Consider the following 26,749-nt stretch of genomic DNA (forward strand, 5'->3'; position numbering starts at 1 on the left):
TTAACACGCTTTAAAAGCCGGTGGTAACTGTGACTGTTTTAATTTAACACGCTTTAAGAGCCGGTGGTAACTGTGAATGTTTTAATTTAACACTCTTTAAGAACCGGTGGTAACTGTGACTGTTTTCATTTAACACGCTTTTAGAGTCGGCTGTAACTGTGACTTTTTTCATTTAACACGCTTTAAGAGCCGGTGGTAACTGTGACTGTTTTAATTTAACACGCTTTAAAGCGTGTTAAATTAAATCAGTCACAGTTACCATCGGCTCTAAAAGCGTGTTAAATTAAAACAGTCACGGTTACCACCGGCTCTTAAAGCGTGTTAAATTAAATCAGTCACAGTTACCACCGGCTCTAAAAGCGTGTTAAATTAAAACAGTCAGTTACCACCGGCTCTTAAAGCGTGTTAAATTAAAACAGTCACAGTTACCACCGGTTCTTAAAGGGGGGAGGCATGCGTTAATCCGACAGACCTTTTCTCCGACTATTTGGCATCCGCGTGCGGTTAGGGTGCGGGTTTGGTTCGGGTTTAGTATTGGAAACGTCGGAGCGCTGCGCTGTCGGCGGAATACGCTGTCGGACTAACGTACTGCACCCCTTAAAGCGTGTTAAATGAAAACAGTCACAGTTACCACCGGCTCTTAAAGCGTGTTAAATGAAAACAGTCACAGTTACCACCGGCTCTAAAAGCGTGTTAAATGAAAACAGTCACAGTTACCGGGAGGCATGCGTTAATCCGACAGACCTTTTCTCCAACTATGTGGCATCCGCGTGCGGTTAGGGTTAGGGTGCGGGTTTGGTTCGGGTTTAGTATTGGAAACGTTGGAGCGCTGCGCTGTCGGAGGAATGCGCTGTCGGACTAACGTACTGCACCCACAGTTACCACCGGCTCTTAAAGAGTGTTAAATTAAAACATTCACAGTTACCACCGGCTCTTAAAGCGTGTTAAATTAAAACAGTCACAGTTACCACCGGCTCTTAAAGCGTGTTAAATTAAAACAGTCACAGTTACCACTGGCTCTTAAAGACTGTTAAATTAAAACAGTCACAGTTACCACCGGCTCTTAAAGCGTGTTAAATTAAAACAGTCACAGTTACCACCGGCTCTTAAAGCGTGTTAAATTAAAACAGTCACAGTTACCACCGGCTCTTAAAGCGTGTTAAATTAAAACAGTCACAGTTACCACCGGCTCTTAAAGTGTGTTAAATTAAATCAGTTACAGTTACCACCGGCTCTAAAAGCGTGTTAAATTAAAACAGTCACGGTTACCACCGGCTCTTAAAGCGTGTTAAATTAAATCAGTCACAGTTACCACCGGCTCTAAAAGCGTGTTAAATTAAAACAGTCAGTTACCACCGGCTCTTAAAGCGTGTTAAATTAAAACAGTCACAGTTACCACCGGTTCTTAAAGCGTGTTAAATGAAAACAGTCACAGTTACCACCGGCTCTTAAAGCGTGTTAAATGAAAACAGTCACAGTTACCACCGGCTCTAAAAGCGTGTTAAATGAAAACAGTCACAGTTACCGGGAGGCATGCGTTAATCCGACAGACCTTTTCTCCGACTATGTGGCATCCGCGTGCGGTTAGGGTTAGGGTGCGGGTTTGGTTCGGGTTTAGTATTGGAAACGTCGGAGCGCTGCGCTGTCGGAGGAATGCGCTGTCGGACTAACGTACTGCACCCACAGTTACCACCGGCTCTTAAAGAGTGTTAAATTAAAACATTCACAGTTACCACCGGCTCTTAAAGCGTGTTAAATTAAAACAGTCACAGTTACCACCGGCTCTTAAAGCGTGTTAAATTAAAACAGTCACAGTTACCACCGGCTCTAAAAGCGTGTTAAATGAAAACAGTCACAGTTACCACCGGCTCTTAAAGCGTGTTAAATTAAAACAGTCACAGTTACCACCGGCTCTAAAAGCGTGTTAAATTTAAACAGTCACAGTTACCACCGGCTCTTAAAGAGTGTTAAATTAAAACAGTCACAGTTACCACCGGCTCTTAAAGAGTGTTAAATTAAAACATTCACAGTTACCACCGGCTCTTAAAGCGTGTTAAATTAAAACATTCACAGTTACCACTGGCTCTTAAAGCGTGTTAAATCAAAACAGTCACAGTTACCACCGGCTCTTAAAGAGTGTTAAATTAAAACAGTCACAGTTACCACCGGCTCTTAAAGACTGTTAAATTAAAACAGTCACAGTTACCACCGGCTCTTAAAGAGGGGAGGCATGCGTTAATCCGACAGACCTTTTCTCCGACTATGTGGCATCCGCGTGCGGTTAGGGTTAGGGTGCGGGTTTGGTTCGGGTTTAGTATTGGAAACGTCGGAGCGCTGCGCTGTCGGAGGAATGCGCTGTCGGACTAACGTACTGCAGGCTCTTAAAGAGTGTTAAATTAAAACATTCACAGTTACCACCGGCTCTTAAAGCGTGTTAAATTAAAACAGTCACAGTTACCACCGGCTCTTAAAGCGTGTTAAATGAAAACAGTCACAGTTACAACCGGCTCTTAAAGCGTGTTAAATTAAAACATTCACAGTTACCACTGGCTCTTAAAGCGTGTTAAATTAAAACAGTCACAGTTACCACCGGCTCTTAAAGAGTGTTAAATTAAAACAGTCACAGTTACCAACGGTTCTTAAAGAGTGTTAAATTAAAACAGTATCGGTTACCACCGGTTCTTAAAGCGTGTTAAATTAAAACAGTCACAGTTACCACCGGCTCTAAAAGCGTGTTAAATTAAAACAGTCAGTTACCACCGGCTCTTAAAGCGTGTTAAATGAAAACAGTCACAGTTACCACCGGCTCTTAAAGCGTGTTAAATTAAAACAGTCACAGTTACCACCGGCTCTTAAAGAGTGTTAAATTAAAACATTCACAGTTACCACCGGCTCTTAAAGCGTGTTAAATGAAAACAGTCACAGTTACCACCGGCTCTTAAAGCGTGTTAAATTAAAACATTCACAGTTACCACCGGCTCTTAAAGCGTGTTAAATGAAAACAGTCACAGTTACCACCGGTTCTTAAAGGGGGGAGGCATGCGTTAATCCGACAGACCTTTCCTCTGACTAAGTGGCATCCGCGTGCGGTTAGGGTTAGGGTGCGGGTTTGGTTCGGGTTTAGTATTGGAAACGTCGGAGCGCTGCGCTGTCGGAGGAATGCGCTGTCGGACTAACGTACTGCACCCCTTAAAGAGTGTTAAATTAAAACAGTCACAGTTACCACCGGCTCTTAAAGCGTGTTAAATTAAAACAGTCACAGTTACCACCGGCTCTTAAAGCGTGTTAAATTAAAACAGTCACAGTTACCACCGGCTCTTAAAGCGTGTTAAATTAAAACAGTCACAGTTACCACCGGCTCTTAAAGTGTGTTAAATTAAATCAGTTACAGTTACCACCGGCTCTAAAAGCGTGTTAAATTAAAACAGTCACGTTTACCACCGGCTCTTAAAGCGTGTTAAATTAAATCAGTCACAGTTACCACCGGCTCTAAAAGCGTGTTAAATTAAAACAGTCAGTTACCACCGGCTCTTAAAGCGTGTTAAATTAAAACAGTCACAGTTACCACCGGTTCTTAAAGCGTGTTAAATGAAAACAGTCACAGTTACCACCGGCTCTTAAAGCGTGTTAAATGAAAACAGTCACAGTTACCACCGGCTCTAAAAGCGTGTTAAATGAAAACAGTCACAGTTACCGGGAGGCATGCGTTAATCCGACAGACCTTTTCTCCGACTATGTGGCTTCCGCGTGCGGTTAGGGTTAGGGTGCGGGTTTGGTTCGGGTTTAGTATTGGAAACGTCGGAGCGCTGCGCTGTCGGAGGAATGCGCTGTCGGACTAACGTACTGCACCCACAGTTACCACCGGCTCTTAAAGAGTGTTAAATTAAAACATTCACAGTTACCACCGGCTCTTAAAGCGTGTTAAATTAAAACAGTCACAGTTACCACCGGCTCTTAAAGCGTGTTAAATTAAAACAGTCACAGTTACCACCGGCTCTAAAAGCGTGTTAAATGAAAACAGTCACAGTTACCACCGGCTCTTAAAGCGTGTTAAATTAAAACAGTCACAGTTACCACCGGCTCTAAAAGCGTGTTAAATTAAAACAGTCAGTTACCACCGGCTCTTAAAGCGTGTTAAATTAAAACAGTCACAGTTACCACCGGCTCTTAAAGAGTGTTAAATTAAAACATTCACAGTTACCACCGGCTCTTAAAGCGTGTTAAATTAAAACATTCACAGTTACCACTGGCTCTTAAAGCGTGTTAAATCAAAACAGTCACAGTTACCACCGGCTCTTAAAGAGTGTTAAATTAAAACAGTCACAGTTACCACCGGCTCTTAAAGACTGTTAAATTAAAACAGTCACAGTTACCACCGGCTCTTAAAGAGGGGAGGCATGCGTTAATCCGACAGACCTTTTCTCCGACTATGTGGCATCCGCGTGCGGTTAGGGTTAGGGTGCGGGTTTGGTTCGGGTTTAGTATTGGAAACGTCGGAGCGCTGCGCTGTCGGAGGAATGCGCTGTCGGACTAACGTACTGCAGGCTCTTAAAGAGTGTTAAATTAAAACATTCACAGTTACCACCGGCTCTTAAAGCGTGTTAAATTAAAACAGTCACAGTTACCACCGGCTCTTAAAGCGTGTTAAATGAAAACAGTCACAGTTACCACCGGCTCTTAAGGCGTGTTAAATTAAAACATTCACAGTTACCACTGGCTCTTAAAGCGTGTTAAATTAAAACAGTCACAGTTACCACCGGCTCTTAAAGAGTGTTAAATTAAAACAGTCACAGTTACCAACGGTTCTTAAAGAGTGTTAAATTAAAACAGTATCGGTTACCACCGGTTCTTAAAGCGTGTTAAATTAAAACAGTCACAGTTACCACCGGCTCTAAAAGCGTGTTAAATTAAAACAGTCAGTTACCACCGGCTCTTAAAGCGTGTTAAATGAAAACAGTCACAGTTACCACCGGCTCTTAAAGCGTGTTAAATTAAAACAGTCACAGTTACCACCGGCTCTTAAAGCGTGTTAAATTAAAACAGTCACAGTTACCACCGGCTCTTAAAGCGTGTTAAATTAAAACATTCACAGTTACCACCGGCTCTTAAAGAGTGTTAAATTAAAACATTCACAGTTACCACCGGCTCTTAAAGCGTGTTAAATTAAAACATTCACAGTTACCACCGGCTCTTAAAGCGTGTTAAATCAAAACATTCACAGTTACCACCGGCTCTTAAAGCGTGTTAAATTAAAACAGTCACAGTTACCACCGGCTCTTAAAGCGTGTTAAATTAAAACATTCACAGTTACCACCGGCTCTTAAAGCGTGTTAAATGAAAACAGTCACAGTTACCACCGGTTCTTAAAGGGGGGAGGCATGCGTTAATCCGACAGACCTTTTCTCTGACTAAGTGGCATCCGCGTGCGGTTAGGGTTAGGGTGCGGGTTTGGTTCGGGTTTAGTATTGGAAACGTCGGAGCGCTGCGCTGTCGGAGGAATGCGCTGTCGGACTAACGTACTGCACCCACAGTTACCACCGGCTCTTAAAGAGTGTTAAATTAAAACATTCACAGTTACCACCGGCTCTTAAAGCGTGTTAAATTAAAACAGTCACAGTTACCACCGGCTCTTAAAGCGTGTTAAATTAAAACAGTCACAGTTACCACCGGCTCTTAAAGCGTGTTAAATTAAAACAGTCACAGTTACCACCGGCTCTTAAAGCGTGTTAAATTAAAACATTCACAGTTACCACCGGCTCTTAAAGCGTGTTAAATTAAAACAGTCACAGTTACCACCGGCTCTTAAAGCGTGTTAAATTAAATCAGTCACAGTTACCACCGGCTCTAAAAGCGTGTTAAATTAAAACAGTCACGGTTACCACCGGCTCTTAAAGCGTGTTAAATTAAAACAGTCACAGTTACCACCGGCTCTTAAAGCGTGTTAAATTAAAACAGTCACAATATTTCTACACGGAACACTAACACCACTTCTCCCAGAGAACATGGATGGTTTTGGTTATAAGCCCACTTGTTTCTATGATGAAAGAGCAAGTTAAAATGTGAATATCTTTCCGTGGTTTTGTCTGCTCCGAGGACGCTATTGTTGAATGAGTTTCGCTTTGTTTCTAGTGGGGAAGGATCGGCACACATGTAAATCCCGCCCACTACATTTGATTGGGTAAAGCGCGGCCTGCTGCCTGATCTGAAAGCACGCCCACTTGTAGGCCAGTGCATACGCGATATGACGAACCCCCCCGATTCAAACGCAGCGCAGCATCTGTTCTTGAGAGATTAAACCTAACCTAACCCAACCCTAACCTAACCCTAACCTAACCTAACCCAACCCAACCCAACCCTAACCCAACCCTAACCCAACCCAACCTAACCCTAACCAGTTACGTGCTACAGTAGGTGGCCAGCGACTTTGACCAGTTTCACTTTTAAAACCTTTGCATCATGCATGTCACACAAACAGAATGCGATGTGTTTTGTTGATATAACAAGTTTGTTCATATAGTCCTATATATACACAAATCCACCATTTAACTTCCACAATCCACATTATCAAAACCATTTGTGTTGTGTGTTGGATTCTGTTTGTGTGACATGCATGATGCAAAGGTTTTGAAAGTGAAACTGGTCAAAGTAACTGGTCAAAGTAACCCAACCCTAATCCAACCCAACCTAACCTAACCTACCCTACCCTACCATAACCCAACCTAAACCAACCTTACCCTAACCCAACCATACCATAACTCAACCCAACCTAACCCAACCGTAACCCTAACCTAACCCAACCTAACTTAAGTTGAATTATCAGGTGACCCACACAGTGTGTATTATAGTATAATATACTATAATACATACATACATACATACATACATACATATAATACATATACATATTATGTACAGTGGGTACGGAAAGTATTCAGACCCCCTTACATTTTTCACTATTTGTCATATTGCAGCCATTTGCTAAAATCATTTAAGTTCATTTGTTTCCCTCATTCATGCACACACAGCACCCCATATTGACAAAAAAAACACAGAATTGTAGAAGTGTTTGCAGATTTATTAAAAAAGAAAAACTGAAATATCACATGGCCATAAGTATTCAGACCCTTTGCTGTGACACTCGTATATTTAACTGAGATGCTGTCCATTTCTTCTGATCATCCTTGAGATGGTTCTACACCTTCATTGGAATCCAGCTATGTTTAATTATATTGATTGGACTTGTTTGGGAAAGGCAAAAACCTGTCTATATAAGACCGTACAGCTCACAGTGCATGTCAGAGCAAATGAGAATCATGGGATCGAAGGAACTGCCCGAAGAGCTCAGAGACAGAATTGTGGCAAGGCACAGATCTGGCCAAGGTTACAAAATAATTTCCGCTGCACTTAAGGTTCCTAAGAGCACAGTGGCCTCCATAATCCTTAAATGGAAGATGTTTGGGACAACCAGGACTCTTCCTAGAACTGGCCGTCCGGCCAAACTGAGCAATCGGGGGAGAAGAGCCTTGGTGAGAGCGGTAAAGAAGAACCGAAAGATCACTGTGGCTGAGCTCCAGAGATGCTTTGCGGAGATGGGAGAAAGTTCTAGAAAGTCAACCATCACTGCAGCCCTCCACCAGTCGGGGCTTTATGGCAGAGTGGCCTGACGGAGGCCTCTCCTCAATGCAAGACACATGAAAGCCTACATAGAGTTTGCCAAAAAACACATGAAGGACTCCCAGAGTATGAGAAATAAGACTCTCTGGTCTGATGAGACCAAGATAGAACTTTTTGGCCTTAATTCTAAGCAAGCTTTCATGTGTCTTGCATTGAGGAGAGGCTTCCGTCGGGCCACTCTGCCATAAAGCCCCGACTGGTGGAGGGCTGCAGTGATGGTTGACTTTCTAGAACTTTCTCCCATCTCCACACTGCATCTCTGGAGCTCAGCCACAGTGATCTTTCGGTTCTTCTTTATCGCTCTCACCAAGGCTCTTCTCCCCCGATTGCTCAGTTTGGCCGGACGGCCAGTTCTAGGAAGAGTCCTGGTTGTCCCAAACGTCTTCCATTTAAGGATTATGGAGGCCACTGTGCTCTTAGGAACCTTAAGTGCAGCGGAAATTATTTTGTAACCTTGGCCAGATCTGTGCCTTGCCACAATTCTGTCTCTGAGCTCTTTGGGCAGTTCCTTCGATCTCATGATTCTCATTTGCTCTGACATGCACTGTGAGCTGTACGGTCTTATATAGACAGGTTTTTGCCTTTCCCAAACAAGTCCAATCAATATAATTAAACATAGCTGGATTCCAATGAAGGTGTAGAACCATCTCAAGGATGATCAGAAGAAATGGACAGCATCTCAGTTAAATATACGAGTGTCACAGCAAAGGGTCTGAATACTTATGGCCATGTGATATTTCAGTTTTTCTTTTTTAATAAATCTGCAAACATTTCTACAATTCTGTGTTTTTTTGTCAATATGGGGTGCTGTGTGTACATGAATGAGGAAAAAAAATGAACTTAAATGATTTTAGCAAATGGCTGCAATATGACAAATAGTGAAAAATGTAAGGGGGTCTGAATACTTTCCGTACCCACTGTATATTATTTTGTTATCAGGTGACCCACACAGTGTGTATTATAGTATTATGTATATTATGTTGTTATCAGGTGACTCATACGGTGTGTATTATAGTATTATGTATATTATGTTGTTATCAGGTGACTCATACGGTGCGTATCTGGAACGAGACGGTCTCCAACCTGACCCTCATGGCTCTGGGCTCCAGCGCTCCAGAGATCCTCCTCTCCGTGGTGGAGGTGTGTGGCCACGGGTTCGATGCCGGGGAGCTGGGTCCCAACACCATCGTAGGGAGCGCCGCTTTCAACATGTTCGTCATCATCGGCCTGTGTGTGTCAGTCATACCTGATGGAGAACACAGGAAGATCAAACACCTCAGGTAAGATAAGCATCTCTACTGCCACATTGTGGCCTGAAGATCAAACACCTCAGGTAAGATATGTGTCTGTACTGCCACCCAGTGGCCTGAAGATCATACACCTCGGGTTAGATACATATATGACATTCCAAAGTTTCACAGAGCGGTACCTCAGTGGTATACCTTTTATTTCCCTTGTTCTGTGAAGCATTTGTAACGTTGTTTGGAAACATGTACTAATACATTTATTGTCTCCGCCAGGAGACTATGTTTTCGTTCTCGTCCTTCCGTGTGTCCACCAAGCTAACATTGGTCAAGCTTCATGTGACACGTACACAATATGTTGAAAGGGTGTGCTTAGCTTGGCTAGCGAGACGCATGATGAAATAGAGCCCTATAAATAGGTGTGTCACTTCAAAAGATCATTTATATCTTTTGAAGTGAGGTAAGACATTGTCATACCTCAGGTTGTTCTCGTTGTCATACCTCAGGTTGTTCTTGTTGTCATACCTCAGGTTGTTCTCGTTGTCATACCTCAGGTTGTTCTTGTTGTCATACCTCAGGTTGTTCTCATTGTCATACCTCAGGTTGTTCTCATTGTCATACCTCAGGTTGTCCTCGTTGTCATACCTCAGGTTGTTCTCATTGTCATACCTCAGGTTGTTCTCATTGTCATACCTCAGGTTGTTCTCATTGTCGTACCTCAGGTTGTTCTTGTTGTCATACCTCAGGTTGTTCTCATTGTCGTACCTCAGGTTGTTCTCATTGTCGTACCTCAGGTTGTTCTCATTGTCGTACCTCAGGTTGTTCTCATTGTCATACCTCAGGTTGTCCTCGGTGTCATACCTCAGGTTCTCGTTGTCGTCCTCCTCAGGGTGTTCTTTGTGTCGTTGTCGTCCTCCTCAGGGTGTTCTTTGTAACGGCATCGTGGAGCATCCTGGCGTACACGTGGCTCTACCTCATCCTGGCCGTCATCTCGCCCTCCGAGGTGGAGGTGTGGGAGGGGCTTCTGACGCTGATGTTCTTCCCGCTGTGCGTGGGCTTCGCCTACGTGGCCGACCGCCGCCTGCTCTTCTACAAGTACGTCTACAAGCGCTACCGCGCCGGCAAGAGGAAGGGCGTCATCATAGAGGTCGAGGGGGAGCCTGAGGTACAGTTTAACATTTACTATGTACAATGTATTCATTTATCAGACGCTCTTTATCCAGAGTGACTTAAAGTAAACAAAGTATATATATTTCGGGCGTTTTTTCCACAGATCTCGTCCAAAGAACTGGAGATGATTGATGGGAAGAGGAGGAGAGAGGAGCTGGGTGGAGGGATGAGGATGGAGGAGAGGGGAGAGGAGGAGAAGGCAGAGCAGGAGGAGGATGAGGATGAGGAGGAGGTGAGGAGGGAGACGGCCAGCCTCCTGAAGGAGCTGAAACTCAAACATCCAGAGAAAGACACAGAACAGCTTGTAGAGATGGTGAACTACCAGTTACTGAGCCAACAGCAGAAGAGCAGAGCCTTCTACCGCTGTCAGGTATTATTATTATTATTATTCTAACTATTCATATTATTATTATTATTGAGAAAGAAGACCATGCAATTAACACATTTTGTTAATTGCATGGTCTTCTTTCTCTCAAGTTCAGTCTATTATATTTCTATGGTGTATTGTGCATATTGGCCCCCGTATTGCTGTTGTGTTGTTGTTGTTGTTGCTGTTGTTGTCAGGTAGGGTTAGAAAATGTGAGAACTTAAAACCTGGCATCCCAATTTTTTGGGTTTGTCATTAGTGTCAAATATGTCAACATTTTCCCCCCAAAATTCCAACAATCTACTTATGTACAAAATATTGTTTAAAAATAAACAAATAGCTAAAATAGCAGATCTACAAGCCTACACTGTGTGTGTGTGTGTGTGTGTGTGTGTGTGTGTGTGTGTGTGTGTGTGTGTGTGTGTGTGTGTGTGTGTGTGTGTGTGTGTGTGTGTGTGTGTGTGTGTGTGCGTGGTTGCCAGGCGACCAGGATGATGACGGGAGCAGGAAACATCATGAAGAAGCACGCTGCAGACCAGGCTAGACGAGCACAGAGCAACCACGTCTGTTCAGAGGTCACCAACGAGCACCTATCCACCAAGGTACTAATCTCTCAAGAACAGATTCTGCTCTGCGTTACAATCTGACGGTAGCCGTGTTGACAACCCGTGCGAACTGGTTTCAAGTGGGTGTGCCTTCAGATCAGGAAGCAGGCCGCGCTTTACCCAATCAAATGTAGTGGGCGGGATTCACGTGTCCGTCCACCCTTCCCCCCTCGAAACTAATCGAAACTAATTTAACAATAGCGTCCTCGGAGCAGACAAAACCACGGAAAGATATTCACATTTTAACTTACTCTTTCATCATAGAAACAAGTGGGCTTATAACCAAAACCATCCATGTTCTCTGGGACAGTGGCGTCGTTAGGGGTGGGCTTCGGTGGCTATAGCCACCAATGTTTTGTCCAAAGCCACCAATAAAAAAAAATTAAAAATTAAAAAATTAAAAGTTTTTTTTTTTGTTTTTGAATTATATATCTATCACCCTAACCTAACCCTACCCCTAACCCTAAAACCGAAATAAAGTAACAAAAAACGGGGAAAAAAGCACCCTAATCCGCGAAATCCGCGCGGGAGGAGGGGCACATGCACGCGCGCTGCGCGCGCGTGCATGTGCCCGTTGCCTGCGGAGCTAAGCCCCCGACCTAGTAGAGACCTAGCGACGCGTCTGCTCTGGGAGAAGTGGTGTTAGTGTTGCGTGTAGAAATATTGTTAGTGGGAATGAAAACATAGTCGCACCAACCGGAAGTGATGCGCTGAAGGCAGACACAAACCCCGGTTTCCTTGCTCACTGGTGTTACGTTTGCTTCCTGCCAGACCCAACAGACATAGAACAAACAGCAGAGGTTGCTGTTTTTCATTTTCAGTTGAGTCTGGCTACGTGAGACTACCAAGGTACCTGTCTATCTGTCTGTCTATCTGTCTGTCTGCCTGCCTGTCTGCCTGCCTGCCTGTCTGTCTGCCTGTCTGCCTGTATGTCTTCCCTTACCCGAACACGAGCCAATTGTGTTCTTATACTTTGACACTCGACAAAGCCGGATGCACCGCGGTGGATTTGAACCCACAACCTCTGTGGTGGTGGGCTACGCCACCCGAGTGCGCGCCACACCATGTTTTAAATATTTAGTTCTTCTTCCAGGTATAAAGTGGTTACATAGTAGTTCTTCTTCCAAGTATAAAGTGGTTACATTGTGGTTCTACTTCCAGGTATAAAGTGGTTACATTATGGTTCTTCTTCCAGGTATAAAGTGGTTACATTGTAGTTCTTCATCCAGGTATAAAGTGGTTACATTGTGGTTCTACTTCCAGGTATAAAGTGTGTAGGAGCCAGTTCTTTATATTCAATATTATTTATTTATTGGCCTTGTATTGTGGTGTGTATGGCTGCAGTGTGCTCAGTCCCCAGCCGGTCTCCCTTATAAGGGCATGTGCGTCATGCTAGGGGCGTGACAGACTGAAAAGCTTTCATATATTTCTTCGGACTCATTTAGCAGCTTGTGATAACACAAGTGAGCCTCTTTAAAATCGTCCAACAGTGATTTGTACTTGGCCATGTTTTCATCCAATTCCTCTGCATTCGTATTGTCCTTCATTAGTTCCTTTATAATGTTCTTTCTCCGCGTTAGCCATGAGAGTTTGTATTTGCGGGCAGAGCTCCCCGTCCCTTTGGGAAACGTCGGGTTCACCCGCGGTGATCTCCGCCGCATTTGATTCGGTTCCATTCATTTTTTGATCCGTTTGATTTGCATCATGCAGTTCCAGTTTGTAGTCAACGCAGTGGTGTGTTCTACCGTCAGATGCTGTGTACGGCGTATACCTTGAGATTTTTTTTCGTCGCTACCGTACACCTCCAAAAACTGTTTCATCCATTGAAAACGCGAGAGCGTATACCCACGACCACGCGCATCGTATCGTAGCGTATACCTTCCGTAAAAAACTAGAACACAACACTGAGTCAACGTGAATACACAAGGCAGTACAAGCACAATCAGATGCTGTTATGTGTCCAGTCCAATCCATTCCATTCCAAGACATTCATTGATTCAGGTAGAGAGGGCGTGGGTTTTTAGCGCACATTTTGTTATTCAGTGGAAATGAAATAAATTAATGTCAATGACAATGCGCATCAAAAGTCACTTTTCTTTGCTCCTAAATTAACTTCAGGTCCTCCTTTATCGAATTCATCCACACATGTTGAGTGTCAGGTCATAGTTTCTTCTTTATGATTTGTTTTAAAAAGTTTGTATCTACCGCTGCTGCGTTGCAAGAGCACCGCGCCGACTTTCTTTGTCCTCCTTTGTTCTCTCAGCCACGCTGTCCTCCACTCAAACAGATGGCTATATCTTCCAATTAGAGGTCGTCGGGTTAGGCATGTAACCCGAAATACCCGGGACCCGTACCCGGCTCGGTCACGGGTCCATTCACAGTGACTCCGGGTCCGGGTCGGAGCCGGTACAGTCCGTCTCGGGTCTCGGTTCTCAGACTGTGAAATGCACGGTTCCACTAATACCCGAGTTGACCCGGCGAGCGGGTTTCTCGGGGCTCAGACTGTGAAATGCACGGTTCCACTAATACCCGAGTGGACCCGGCGAGCGGTGGGTCTCGGGGCTCAGACTGTGAGATGGACGGTTCCATTAATACCCGAGTGGAGGGAGGGAGGTCGCTCAGAAGAAGACAGACTGGCAGCGACGCAGTCAATGACTGGCTGCTATTTATATTATCATATCACTACATAATGTTATATCATTGACCTAAATGGCGATATATTAACAAAGATAGGATGATTAAAACATATGTCTGTATTAGCCTTGATGATCGTCTTTCTTGACCGAAGGCTCTGTCTGTAAATAACTTTGGACAGGTGGAAAACTTTAGTTAAACTTGCAGAGTGGCGCATTACTTTACCTGAGTTACATCTTCTGATAGTTGTACTTGAATGTTGACATGAAATAATGATCCTGTTTAGTGTTTCACAACCACGAGCAAAGACTACAGCGCAATATTAACGGCGCTGATCATCAACACACACGTTGAAAGTCTAGGACAAAGATAGCAAGGATTCGACAGTGACGTCACTATGCAACAAGGAAGTAGCGACGGACGCTATGCCATGTTGTTTTAAAAATAGCAAGGATTCTTCGGCGATCTGATATGACATCACCGACCAATCCTTGGACATATTTTACCCACTCATTTATATACACCAGTTATATCAAATATTGTCGATTAACGTAACGCTTTGGTTAATGGTTAAAATGGTAAAATAGTCGAGTTAATATCATAGCATGTTGTTACCGGTATACTCTGCAAAGCACAATGGAAACTCCAAAGCCAATTATAATGTTAAACAACATTAAATGTGGTTTAACATTAGACATTTACGTGGATTATAGTTGGCAAAGAAGAAGGATTACAAACATCTAGAACGTGGATTTATTTTTGTATAGCTGTCCAATGAGCATTGACTGGGATTATACATCACAACCACGGAGGCTACGTTAACATTTAGGTAAGAAAGTATGAAACAAATCTTATTTAATGCTGGACAACTTGTACTAATGACATTGGCAAACAATTTTGCGTTCGGGTTTTTCGGAGGCTCGGGTTATGTACGGGTTCGGTTCTTGTATATCACGGTTCTATACGGGTCGGTTTCCGACAGCTCTAGGTGCTGTTCGGGTCCGGTTCTCAATTTCTAATAATGGCCCGGGTCCATTCGGTGGGGACAATACGTAAGTCCGACATCCCATTACTCCGACTACGTGGCTTCCGCGTGCGGTTAGGGTTAGGGTTAGGGTTTGGTATAGGGTTAGTATAGTAAACGTCGGAGGCATGCGCTGTCGGAGGAATGGTCTGTCGGACTAACGTATTGCACCCCCATTCGGTCACGGGTATTTTTTTCGCGGGTCCATTCGGGTATCGGTCCTTCATATTTGGACCATAGGCCGGGTCCATTCGGTTCCGGGTAAAAATTTCACGGGTCCATTTGGGTTCGGGTATTTATATTTGACCCGTGAAGACCTCTACTTCCAATCCATTCGTTCAAAATGTATCAATCCAAAGCGAGTCTTTAGACTATTGTAGTGACCACATATCCTTTTGTTCAAAATCAACCTTTTCCATTTGTGTGAGTCACTCTTGGACAGACTGAAGTAATAGACGCTTGTTTGTTGAAGAAATAGAAAGTCCACTCCAGGTTTGGTTAAGTTTCAAATTAAAGATTTTCTTTCTTGCAGAGATGCAACACATGAAAAGAAAACTAAAACTGGTTGTAGAATAAAATAATAGATTTAAATCTCCCGCACGCCAACAAGGTCTAAAGACTGTGTGCTTTGTGAGACTTGGTTTCAAGCAAAAATGTGCAACAGTAATGACTTTATTGATCTTGTAACAAAATGGAAGGCTGACCCCACAACCAAGCCTGATGATGGCATCGCGCTTGGTGACAGTGCGTCTGGTGTCTGGAGATCCAGGCGCAACTCAAGTTCAAGTGCGTCAAGCAGGACTAAAGGGAGCGTGCACTCATCTGTATCTTCTGCTCGCATACATGCAGAAGCCGAAAAGGCTGCTGCAATTGCAAAATTAAAGGCACTACAAAGTAAACATGTGCTGGAGGAGGAAGAGGACAGACTCAATACACCAGTGGTGTCCAAAGTGTTCTCACCATTGTGGAAAAAGAAAGTCCTGTTCAAATTGAAAGTGCACCTCCACCAACAACGGATGGAATGAATGAATATTGTGACAAAGGGGGTGACACACTACCTGAAAAGGAAAAAGATGACACACAAAAGGAACCAGTGCATAGGAGCACTACAAGTATACAAAGTGTGCGCCCAAAGGAACCACAATACCGCTCATATCCACAGGGACCACCACCTAAACCACGAGAATATTATATTCAAAAACAATATGGTGAAGCACAGCCTGACAAACCACTTTACTCCATACAGGACAAAACCTCTAAACAACCCCAATCACATGGATCACAATTAAACAACTTGTTGCTGCTGTTGTGCACGCTGGTTTGCACGAGAATTGCTGGAGGGTTCGGACTGGGTTCGGCTGCTGCGCTCCATATATGGGCGTTCCTTATAAGGGCGCACCTTATATGGGCGCTCCTTATATGGCTCTGCTGCGCTCGTACCACTGTGTGCTCTTGCTGTGTTGAATTGTAAATGGCATTGACAAGGTTGAACTGTGAATGCACTTTATCTGGGGTGATGTTCAGGTGCTTGCTGTGTATTCTTGATGAATCGTACATGTTGTAAATGTCAAAATGAGTGATATTATAAACAAGCTCTCTGTCAAAGCCTGGCTTATAACATTGAAAAGGTTCAGAAGGACCGCCACTCATGTGTGAAACAAATGAAATGAAAGAGCTGATGAGAAATGAGAAATGCAGAGGATGTGCAAAGCACAATGGAGGAACTGATACATGTGTATGAAAATGCAAAAGCAGCTCATGATTCATGATTCACTTATTGTATGGATTCCACAGGAGGAACTGGAAGCTCAAAATGTATGGTTATCACATGTTACCAGTGGTGGAAAAAGTACTCAAATGTTTTACTTAAGTAAAAGTATCTATACTGCAATGTAGAAGTACTCTGTTACAAGTAAAAGTCCCACATTCTAAATTTACTTGAGTAAAAGTACAATGTATTGGTATCAAAATGTACTTAAAGTACCAAAAGTAAAAGTACTAAAATGTTTGAAAATAGCAGATCTACAAGCTCGCGTTGTGAGCTTGTAGATCTGCTATTTTCAAATAGCCGAGGTATAAAATAGTTCTAACGTGGTTAATGTATGTTTTATAATATAATAATGTATATCTACAAAGTAACTAGTAACTAAAGTTTTCAAATAATTGTAGTGGAGTAAAAGTACAATATTTGCCACTGAGGTGTAGTGGAGTAGAAGTAAAAGTACTGAAAATTGGAAATACTCCAGTAAAGTAAAAAATATACCTCAAAATTGTACTTAAGTACAGTACTTGAGTAAATGTACTGATTATTATCTAATGCAATGTGTGCACTTCTAGTTTAACTATACTTGGCTGAACCACCAGAGGGCACCATTGTATTGTATTTTTTTCTTTAACACACTGGCTGCTTCTGACCTCTGACCCCCAGGTCTGCCAACAGCCCCCCCCCCTCTCCACTGGGCGGACTTCAGTGTTCCAGCCGTGTGATAATAATAATAATAATAATAATAATAATAATAATACATTTCATATTGCATTTTACATTTGATACAACCCTCAACGTGCTACAGTACAGAATGTTTTGTACAGGGACGTGCACAGATAGACTCTAGGTGGTGCTAGAGCACCTGCCCTTTGCCCTCTTGACCAGAAGTGCCCTTTTGAAAAAAAGAAAAAAAAGTTTTTTTTTCTTTTTCCCAGTTTACAGCAGGGGTCTTCAACAGGGGGTCCGGGACCCCTAGGGGGTCCTCAGAGTTACTACAGGGGGTCCGCCAAATCTTTATGTGATATGATTTTTCTTTTTACCATAACCACTCGAAACATAGCATCCCTTTTCTGAGGAGAACTTTAGCCAAAAATAGCAGATCTACAAGCTCACAACGCCTCGCGCTGCGAGGCGTTGTGAGCTTGTAGATCTGCTATTTTTGGCAAAGAGGTATAGGTGTAGAGGGAAAAAAGAGCAGACCAAGTAAACAAAAAAAAGTATAATTTACTTGAGCACCTGCCCCTCAAAAAATGTCTGTGCACGCCACTGGTTTTGTTTTCTTGTTTGTTTGGCCCAGCCATGTGTATCCAGACGCTCTGCTTTCAGTTTCAACAGTGTGGCAGAATCAAGAGTTAAATTGACTTTGAGGTGTTCTACCTTCCAGACAAGTTGCTAGCTCTCTACTGGGTTGGGTTGTTACTTTATTTTGGTTTTAGGTTTAGGGGTTAGGTTAGGGTTATAGATATATATATTTTTTTAAAAACTTGTTTTTCACTCTCTGTGGCAACACAGAGGATGCACACTATAGACAGGTTCCTTGTTTACAAACATGTGTGTGTGTGTGTGTGTGTGTGTGTGTGTGTGTGTGTGTGTGTGTGTGTGTGTGTGTGTGTGTGTGTGTGTGTGTGTGTGTGTGTGTGTGTGTGTGTGTGTGTGTGTAATCGGGGGGAAAAAAAATGTGTCCGGTCGTGATCCTCCATCATTCCATAGCTATGGCACCTCCCCCCACCAGAAAAAAAAAACATGTCAACTCGTCAGTGGCAGGCTGCGTCTTAACAGAATCTGACGAGGTGGCAGGAAAAAAGGTCTTAAAAGTCCTTAAATTGTCACTTCACTGTCATCAATAGCCAATAGAAAATGATGTCATATGGTTAGGAGTGAGAAGTGAGGGATGGTCATCTCCACTCAATCAGCTATGGTGGCGCTCAAAGCTAATTCCTCCTAGTGCAGCCAGATGTGTAGTCACTAGCGTCCAGCAGGGCTGTGTAGTCACTAGCGTCCAGCAGGGCTGTGTAGTCACTAGCGTCCAGCAGGGCTGTGTAGTCACTAGCGTCCAGCAGGGCTGTGTGGGTACGCCGACACTCTCCTCGTCGTTCTTTCTTCAGCATCTGGCAGGTCAGGTGGGGGCAGAAGGTAGAAGAAGTGACGCTCTACTGCCTGATTCGTCCCTAATCATGGTCCCACGCTCCAAATGCGTTCCACCGCAATAAACTGGTTGTGGACTGTAACCAGGTCACTACAAAGATCAATGTTCTGGGGGAGGACAAAGTTTGGACTCTGATATCCTGGATTAGTATAATCAGCAGCAATGTGGTTAGGATCGTTATCGCGGGCGTTTATAGTTGCATAGCAATACTGACAAGGGTTGTTGCCGATATCTTCGCGGATCTCGTCAGGAGGAAAGCCTGTTTTTGGTTTGACACTCTCCATGAGCTTGTCCAACAGCACCTGTATTGTGTCATTCGGATTATATCCGGCAAAGTTCTTCCTCGTCTGTAACTTTGAGATATTACGATTAGCTGGCTCAGGCGTATTCCTAGTCTCTTTGCCTTGACCCCAATAATAGTCAGTGACAGCAATCCAAGGCGTTTGTCCAGCCATGTTCTACAAATATCACAAGCTACTCAGTCTCAGGTTGGCCGGTCTGTCTTTATAAAAGATGAAATGACATCACCATGATGTCATCATGATGTACATCAGAGCATCAGCCAATGTTTTTTAATACTTTTATTGCAAGATTTATTATTTTTTGCAAGATTTATTATTATTCAGCCAATGTGACGTCATTTTCACACCCAAATATGGAGTTCCACACGGCTCCATATTGGGAATTGTGGTCGTTTGGTCGTTTGGTCGTGCACTGCCCCTTCTGGCGGTGTGGAGAAATGTGACGCTGACACACATGCTGACTGACTGACTGACTGAAGTGCTTGTACATACAGTAGGGACACCATGGTGTGTGGTGTTGCTGGGGTCAGAGCCAGACCATTCAATAACTTAGGGTAGGGGTGTTATGTTCTTGCACATACTGTAGGGACACCTCATTCTACAGTATCACTGGTTTACTTTGTTCACTAATGTTGCTTTGTCCTGTGTTTAGTGTCTATCCTGCCTTGCTGGCTCTGCTGCCCTGGTCTTGGCTATCCACCTGTTTCCTAGGCTTTTCACTGTGTTCCACTTCCTGTCTTTTGATCCAATGAAATCCAATGAAACCGGTCAGATGACTAATAATATCCAATGAAATCCGACAGGAAGTGGAAAACACAGCCAAGAAACAGGTGAATAGACACCTCACAGCTCACCTGTCACTCACCTGGGAGGGCTCTGGCTGCCCCTCCCCTTCTCAGCTGTGATTAGGTCCTGAGAATATAAAGAGGAGCTGTTGCCAGTTTTCTAATCACCATCTGAACTTAACTGCGAAGCCCGTTTCTCAATTTCATCAAATCTCAGCTTTTTATTAGCCATTATGTGTCAAACAATGGGAGATAACGTTGCCAGGTTTCGCGCGAGAAACAAGCAGCAAGGTCTGTACTTCCGCCTACGCCATTCACCGGGGCTTGGGTGCTCATATCCCCCTACGGGTATGGTAGTTAGGGGGTTAATCCTATAGTAACTGTTATCTGTACACACTGTTGTACACACTGTTGTACACACTGTTTGACTTATGGTTGTGCAGTTCATTTCAGTCAAATTAGTTTTTTTTACAATGACTAGACTGTGTTAAAACAATATTAAAGTTGTCATTATCTGCTGGTTGGCTACAGGAGGGGAAACTGCTGTTTGTAATAAGCCTGTCAACGTGACAACAGACAAGAGTTAGAGATATATATCCCTCATTACATTGATCCTATAATCATTCCATGTGGTTTGTCTTCATATACAGGAGCTGGAGTTGTATTGTGTTGATGCAGATATTATCATATTTTATCTCCATCAGTTACCAGCAATATGTTAGTGATCAGAGACCCAGCAGTGTGTTGTTCTTCTGAGCAGCAGTCAGGAAAGAGGGGTTTACACTAAAGACAAGTCATTTAAAGGTATTGTAGGGAACATTAAGCCTAAATTTAAAAAAAAAATATATATATATATATTTTGCATTTTTTCCCCTCTATCAGCCACTACATAATGATGCTGGGGTGTTTAAATGCATTGAAACACAGTCCTCCTTCTGAAATCCGTATTTTCCCTAATGTTTATGTGTTCTATGTTTATGTCCGGTACGTAAATTAACGCACGCATGTGCGCGTCCGTGCGCGTCCGTGTCCGTATGAACGTTTACTTTCGGTTTTAAAACGCTCTCAAACTTCGTTTTTGAGGCACAGAATTTACTTTTAAGATAGCGTGTGGGTAGAATGTAGTTGTTTAACTTCATATATGTGGTCAATTTATCATGAAAGAGCCTATTTAAAAATAAAAATTCAGAGAACCAGCAGGGCGGGAATTTCCGCATATTGTATCCCAATAAAGCAACCTGTTTTCAGGCACCATTCCCTTCAAAAGTACCTCTCTATGGAAGTCCCTCTTGCGTCACCCCCTGGTGGTCGGGGAAAAGTACTGCTGGTGTTTATTTACCTCTGAACTCCTGTGTATCCCTTTAATGCTTGGCTGTGTGTGGGTGTCGCGCTCCAAAAATAGCCGATCTACAAGCTGCTTGTAGATCGTCTATTTTCGGTTATTTTTGTGCAGCGATTTCCGTGCAGCTAAGCATAAAGCAGGCATCAGGGCACCACCAAAACATTTTTTTTGTCTAACTAATCAACTAATCAAACTAAAACTAGACTAGTAAGCCTGTCAGAATTATTTATCGCAATTATTTGAGATAATTGCAATTTATTTTTTGCATGATCGTCATAATCGTCAATCATTTCCCATGTTGAAAATGTTTCATTATTTTCAAACATTTTTCAATAAATGTGCTCCACCACAGTGATATTCGCTTTACATCAGAAATCCCAGATGTTGAATTGGCACTGGATTTTTTAAACAAAACCCTTATTGCCATTATTGACAAGCATGTCCCATGGAAGAAACTAAGAATGAAAAATAGGTCTTCACCTTGGTTTACACCAGAGTTATCTTCTCTATTCAAAGAGAAAAACAGAACCTGGTTACATGCCAGGAAAACTAAAGATCCATCACATTTTGTTCGTTTTTTCCCACTTAATTCCCACAGTGATTGACTGATTAGCTCCTGCTGTGTGTCTGTTCATTACCTTTAGTTTATTACAGGTGTGTCTCAGGCATTCAGTGAGAGAATGGAGGTGAGCTGCTAGGCTCAATATTAGTCCAGGGGCCAACACTGATATTTTCACAAATTGGTACCACCTAAGGTGACCGTAAAGTTTTTGTATTTTTGTCTTCCTACATGTCTCTAGTTTATATTTTGGTATGATAACCCTTCCAATCTTGTAGCTTAATGGCAGTTATCACTACCCTCCGGCTAATGTATCCGGTAGGAGACACAAAGTAGAATCTTTGTGTCTCCTACCCCGGGCATCAAATTATTGCGACAAAAAACAAAATATATCCATGTATTCAAGGCTTCATGGGGTGTGCAATTGATAGAAAATAAATATTTTTTTGGGTGAACTCCTCCTTTAAGTTTTTCAGGGGGACTCTCTACCCATTCAGCTATGACCACCCTAGACCGAAGGAGGGTCAACTTTTACAAGCTTATGGAAAGCAGTCTTTTTTTAAGCAAACACCAAAAATCTGAGAAGTTATCAATTGCACACCCCATGAAGCCTTGAATACATGGATATATTTTGTTTTTTGTCGCAATAATTTGATGCCCGGGGTAGGAGACACAAAGATTCTACTTTGTGTCTCCTACCGGATACATTAGCCGGTAGGTAGTGATAACTGCCATTAAGCTACAAGATTGGAAGGGTTATCATACCAAAATATAAACTAGAGACATGTAGGAAGACAAAAATACAAAAACTTTACGGTCACCTTAGGTGGTACCAAAATATGGCTTGGCCCCTGGACTATATGTTCTGTTGACCGTGTGGGCGTTTTAATAGCGTTTAATTCTTTGTCTTCGGTGTCATTCACCTAATCATCAGCACAACATGTTTTAGACATTATTATTTAGTGTTAATAAATCACCTTAACATAAAGAAGTGTTATGGTTTTTGTCTGGAAACGTGTCACACAGTTCCTGCTGAAGCTCAGCCTCATAGCACCTACTGTAGGCCTACTTCTAAATGGTTTTGAATATTAAGAAGTAGTCACTAGAATATTGTCAACAGAAAATACCCCTCACCCACGACTCATCTATGGAGCGGATTCTATGGATTGTAAATGAAATGAATGGACATTTGATAGTGGCGCCTTTGGGTTTAAATGGACAGTGGATGAAGTTGTGTAATGAATGAATGTGGATGTAAACGTTGGAACATGATGTAAATGGACTTTATGTTGCTCCTCTGTGACTCTAATTGAAGCCACAGTGACCACGGGCTGCGGTGGAAATGTTTGAGTGACAGGAGCAGCAGCGTATCACAGCCTTCAGAAGCGGTGAGAAATACATTTACGTTGCAGGTTCTTCTGTGTGTTTGTTGTTCCTTGTTCGAACTCAGTGGGAAGTTCTGCGGACCGTTGTTGCTGTCATTGCCAGATTCTGTGAGAGAAACAAGCAACCGGGTCTAGGAAAACAAGCCCAAAACGAGCCAAATGAGCACTTTAAACATATGCATCAGCTATTCGAAAATAGCCGATCTACAAGCTCACAACGCGTTGCATCGCCACGTGTTGTGAGCTTGTAGATCGGCTATTTTAAAATCTTGGGGGGGAATTATAATAAGCAGATCTGGCAACACTGGGGTGAGGAAGAGGAGGACCAAGTTGCATTTTTCGGGTGGGTGACTTCAGATGACACCTATAATGCTTGGTTTGCCACAGTGAAAGTAAATGACCTTGGCTGCCAGTTCAAAATAGACACAGGAGCAGACGTTACTGTCTTGTCAGAAAGCGAGTATAAAGCCCTAGTGCAGGGACCAGAGTTACAGCCTACCAAGCTTAAGCTATATGGCTACAAAAGTGTAGTGTAGTGAACCCAGTGTATGTTGTGGCAGGTCTGACACAAGGGTTACTTAGCCGTTCAGCGAGTGTCGCTCTCGGACTAGTAGCGAGAGTGGAGACGATGTCATTGACCTGACCTCAGTGGAGTCAGTAAAACAGCAGTTTACAAAACTATTCTATGGCCTATAGGTAGAATGGAGGGGGAGTACAACATTGAGCTAAAAACAGATGCTAAACCATTTCACTACTTGAAACAGGGGGTAAGTGGTTCGGTCACACAACTTGTTGCTGCTGTTGTGTGCGCTGGTTTGCCACGAGAATTGCTGGAGGGTTCGGACTGGGTTCGGCTGCTGCGCTCCATATATGGGCGTTCCTTATATGGCTCTGCTGCGCTCGTACCACTGTGTGCTCTTGCTGTGTTGAATTGTAAATGGCATTGACAAGGTTGAACTGTGAATGCACATTATCTGGGGTGATGTTCAGGTGCTTGCTGTGAGAGCGACAGGGAGCGACAGGTCATTCAGGCATGTCACTGTGGCCTTTTTGGGAATGGGCACAATGGTTGACATTTTGAACCCTGCAGGTACCACAGCCTGGGAGAGTGTTACGCCCCGGCCTAGGGGAACCGAGACATAACATATGGTGTGGAAGACCGCCCTTCCCAACTCCCAAGAACCGCCGTCCAAACAGTTTGCTTTTTCGATCTTTTCTTTTTATTCTCCAAAAGGGTTTACAAACTCTATTCAGGGGCGGAGGAATGTACAACAAAACAAAACTAGAACACAAACTTCTTACCTACCCACGACAGAAAGCAAAATACAAAAATACTAACCTCCCTATCAGAAAACAAAGAGCAAACGAAATCATAATAATAATTCCCCCCCCCTTCGTAGCTGAGAACACTAGATCACAAGATGATGACAGTAATCGGCCAAGGCCGAGTTAGGATCGAGTTGTAAGCATCAAGATCTATGGTGTAGATCAAGTGTTTGCAGAGATCAAGGATTACATATCTGTTCGGCTTCACAATGCACAAAATGGCTACTACAGAACACAGAAGGACGGACGGTTTGGAAGTTGAGAAGGAACGGGTTCGCTGTCGCCGGCCCGCTGACAGCCTTTCAAAGTTGAATCCGCCCCCTGGCCACCAATCAGGAACGGATGCGTCTGCTGCTGGCACGCCCTTCTCCTACAATCATCCAATCACACCCGACACTCTCCCCACACACACACACACACACACACACACACCGACACAGGAGAGAAACCTAACCTACACTCAGCCTCCTAATACCCTTCATAATCATAACACCCCCCTTCCCAAAAATCAAACATTTTCCCCCAAAAAAATGTTTGATCTCAGGATAGCCTCCTAATGAGCCCTAGACAGAGCATCGGCCATAATATTTTCACTTCCTTTCTTGTGTTGAATATCTATATAGAAATCTTGTAACAACAAGGACCACCGCATAAGGCGTTGGTTGTTGTTGCGCATCTGAGATAAAAATGTTAACGGGTTGTGATCTGTATACACTGCAATAGGTAGTGGGCTAGAACCTACGTAAACCTCAAAATGTTGTAACGCAAGCAGCATTGCGAGGGCCTCTTTCTCAATAGTGCTATAATTCACTTGATGACGCAGGAATTTTTTTGAAAAATAACAGACTGGATGATCAATACCATTATCGTCTTCTTGCACCAGCACTGCCCCTGCTCCCCGGTCACTCGCATCAACCTCAAGTTTGAATGATCGTGAAAAATCTGGTGCTGCAAGGACAGGCGCGCTGCACAGAAGAGCCTTAGCACCCTCAAATGCTATCTGACAAGAAGGTGACCAGTTAAACGGAACCTTAGGACTAACCATGCTTGTCAACGGCGTTACCACCTCCGCAAAATTCCTGCAGAATCCGCGGTAATACCCGGCCATTCCCAAATACCGGCGAAGTTCGCGTTTACTTTTGGGTACTGGAAAATCCAGAATCGCCTGCACTTTTGATGCAATCGTGCGCACATGCCCCTGACCCACCTCCTTGCCCAAATAGGTAACGGTAGCCTTTCCAAACTCACATTTTGCCAAATTAACTGTCAAATTAGCTTCACGCAGTCGGCCGAAAATTTCATACAGGGTTTGGATATGTTCCTCCCAAGTGGACGAGTATGCCACCACGTCATCCAAATAAGCATCGCAGTTTTTAATACCAGCTAATGTTTTGTTCATTAGCCTTTGAAACGTTGCTGGAGCGTTTCTTAATCCAAACGGCATAACGGTATATTGCAAAAAATTATCGGGAGTGACAAAAGCGGAGATCTCTGACGCACGGGGTGTTAACGGTACTTGCCAGTAACCCTTCAAAAGGTCAAGTTTCGTAACATATTGTGCAGATCCTACTCGATCAACGCAATCCTCCATACGAGGCAGTGGAAAAGAATCTGGTTTTGTTACGGCATTTACTTTTCTGTAATCAGTGCAAAAGCGAGTGGTCTGATCAGGTTTGGGCACCAACAAACAGGGCGAACTCCACGAACTAGCACTAGGGACCGCATAACCATGTTCCAAAAGATATTCCACCTCCTGTTGCATTAAGGCCCTTTTTGTCGGATTAACTCTGTAGGCATGTTGTTTTATTGGGTTCCGTTCCCCCACGTCAACATCGTGTTGGAGTACATTAGTTTGAGTGGGGTGATCCCCGAATAGTTCCAAATGACTATAAATTAGCGCACTAATATCATTACGAGCCACCTCTGGTAAAGTAGACAACTGAGCATCTACATTTTTCAAAATCTCAGAATTCTTTAGTCTGGCGCATGGCACCGGCGCACTGCCTGTATGCAGTCCGTCCTCTTCAGGACTATATGGAACAGGCACCACATTAACACTCATCACCGGCATCACCACAGGTGGGCACGGGACATTACCCCCATCCCGATCTATGTACCTTTTTAACATGTTAATGTGACACAAACGAGATTTCTTTCTTCTATCGGGAGTGCTAACCACATAGTTGGTATCACTCACTTTACGTTGCACTAAATAAGGTCCGCAGAATTTTGCTTGCATACAGGAGCCCGGCATAGGCAACAACACGAGCACCTGCTCGCCTGTTTGGAAGGTTCTGGTTATTGCATTACTGTCATATTTTACTTTCATTTTTTCTTGAGCCCCTTCAAGGTTCTCACAAGCCTTTTCACAGGCATCATGCAACCGCTCTTTAAATGCACTAACATAGTCCAGAATGTTAT

At 43.4% G+C, this 26,749-nt stretch overlaps 1 protein-coding gene across 1 annotated transcript in view; it reads left to right on the forward strand.

Moving 5' to 3' along the window:
• Window positions 1-26,749, forward strand: part of slc8a1a (solute carrier family 8 member 1a) — a gene marked incomplete at both ends in the record, with an annotated part of 89,231 nt that overhangs the window by 22,016 nt on the left and 40,466 nt on the right. The window contains 4 exons of the mRNA XM_084072690.1: window positions 8,716-8,954; window positions 9,840-10,083; window positions 10,192-10,458; window positions 10,938-11,057. Of these exons, the coding sequence (XP_083928816.1) occupies window positions 8,716-8,954; window positions 9,840-10,083; window positions 10,192-10,458; window positions 10,938-11,057 (870 nt within the window). The remainder of the gene's footprint in view (window positions 1-8,715; window positions 8,955-9,839; window positions 10,084-10,191; window positions 10,459-10,937; window positions 11,058-26,749) is intronic.

This window comes from Gymnoscopelus microlampas (genome assembly GCF_963454915.1).
Source record: "Gymnoscopelus microlampas genome assembly, chromosome: 2".
In the NCBI taxonomy this organism is placed as follows: Eukaryota; Metazoa; Chordata; class Actinopteri; order Myctophiformes; family Myctophidae; genus Gymnoscopelus; species Gymnoscopelus microlampas.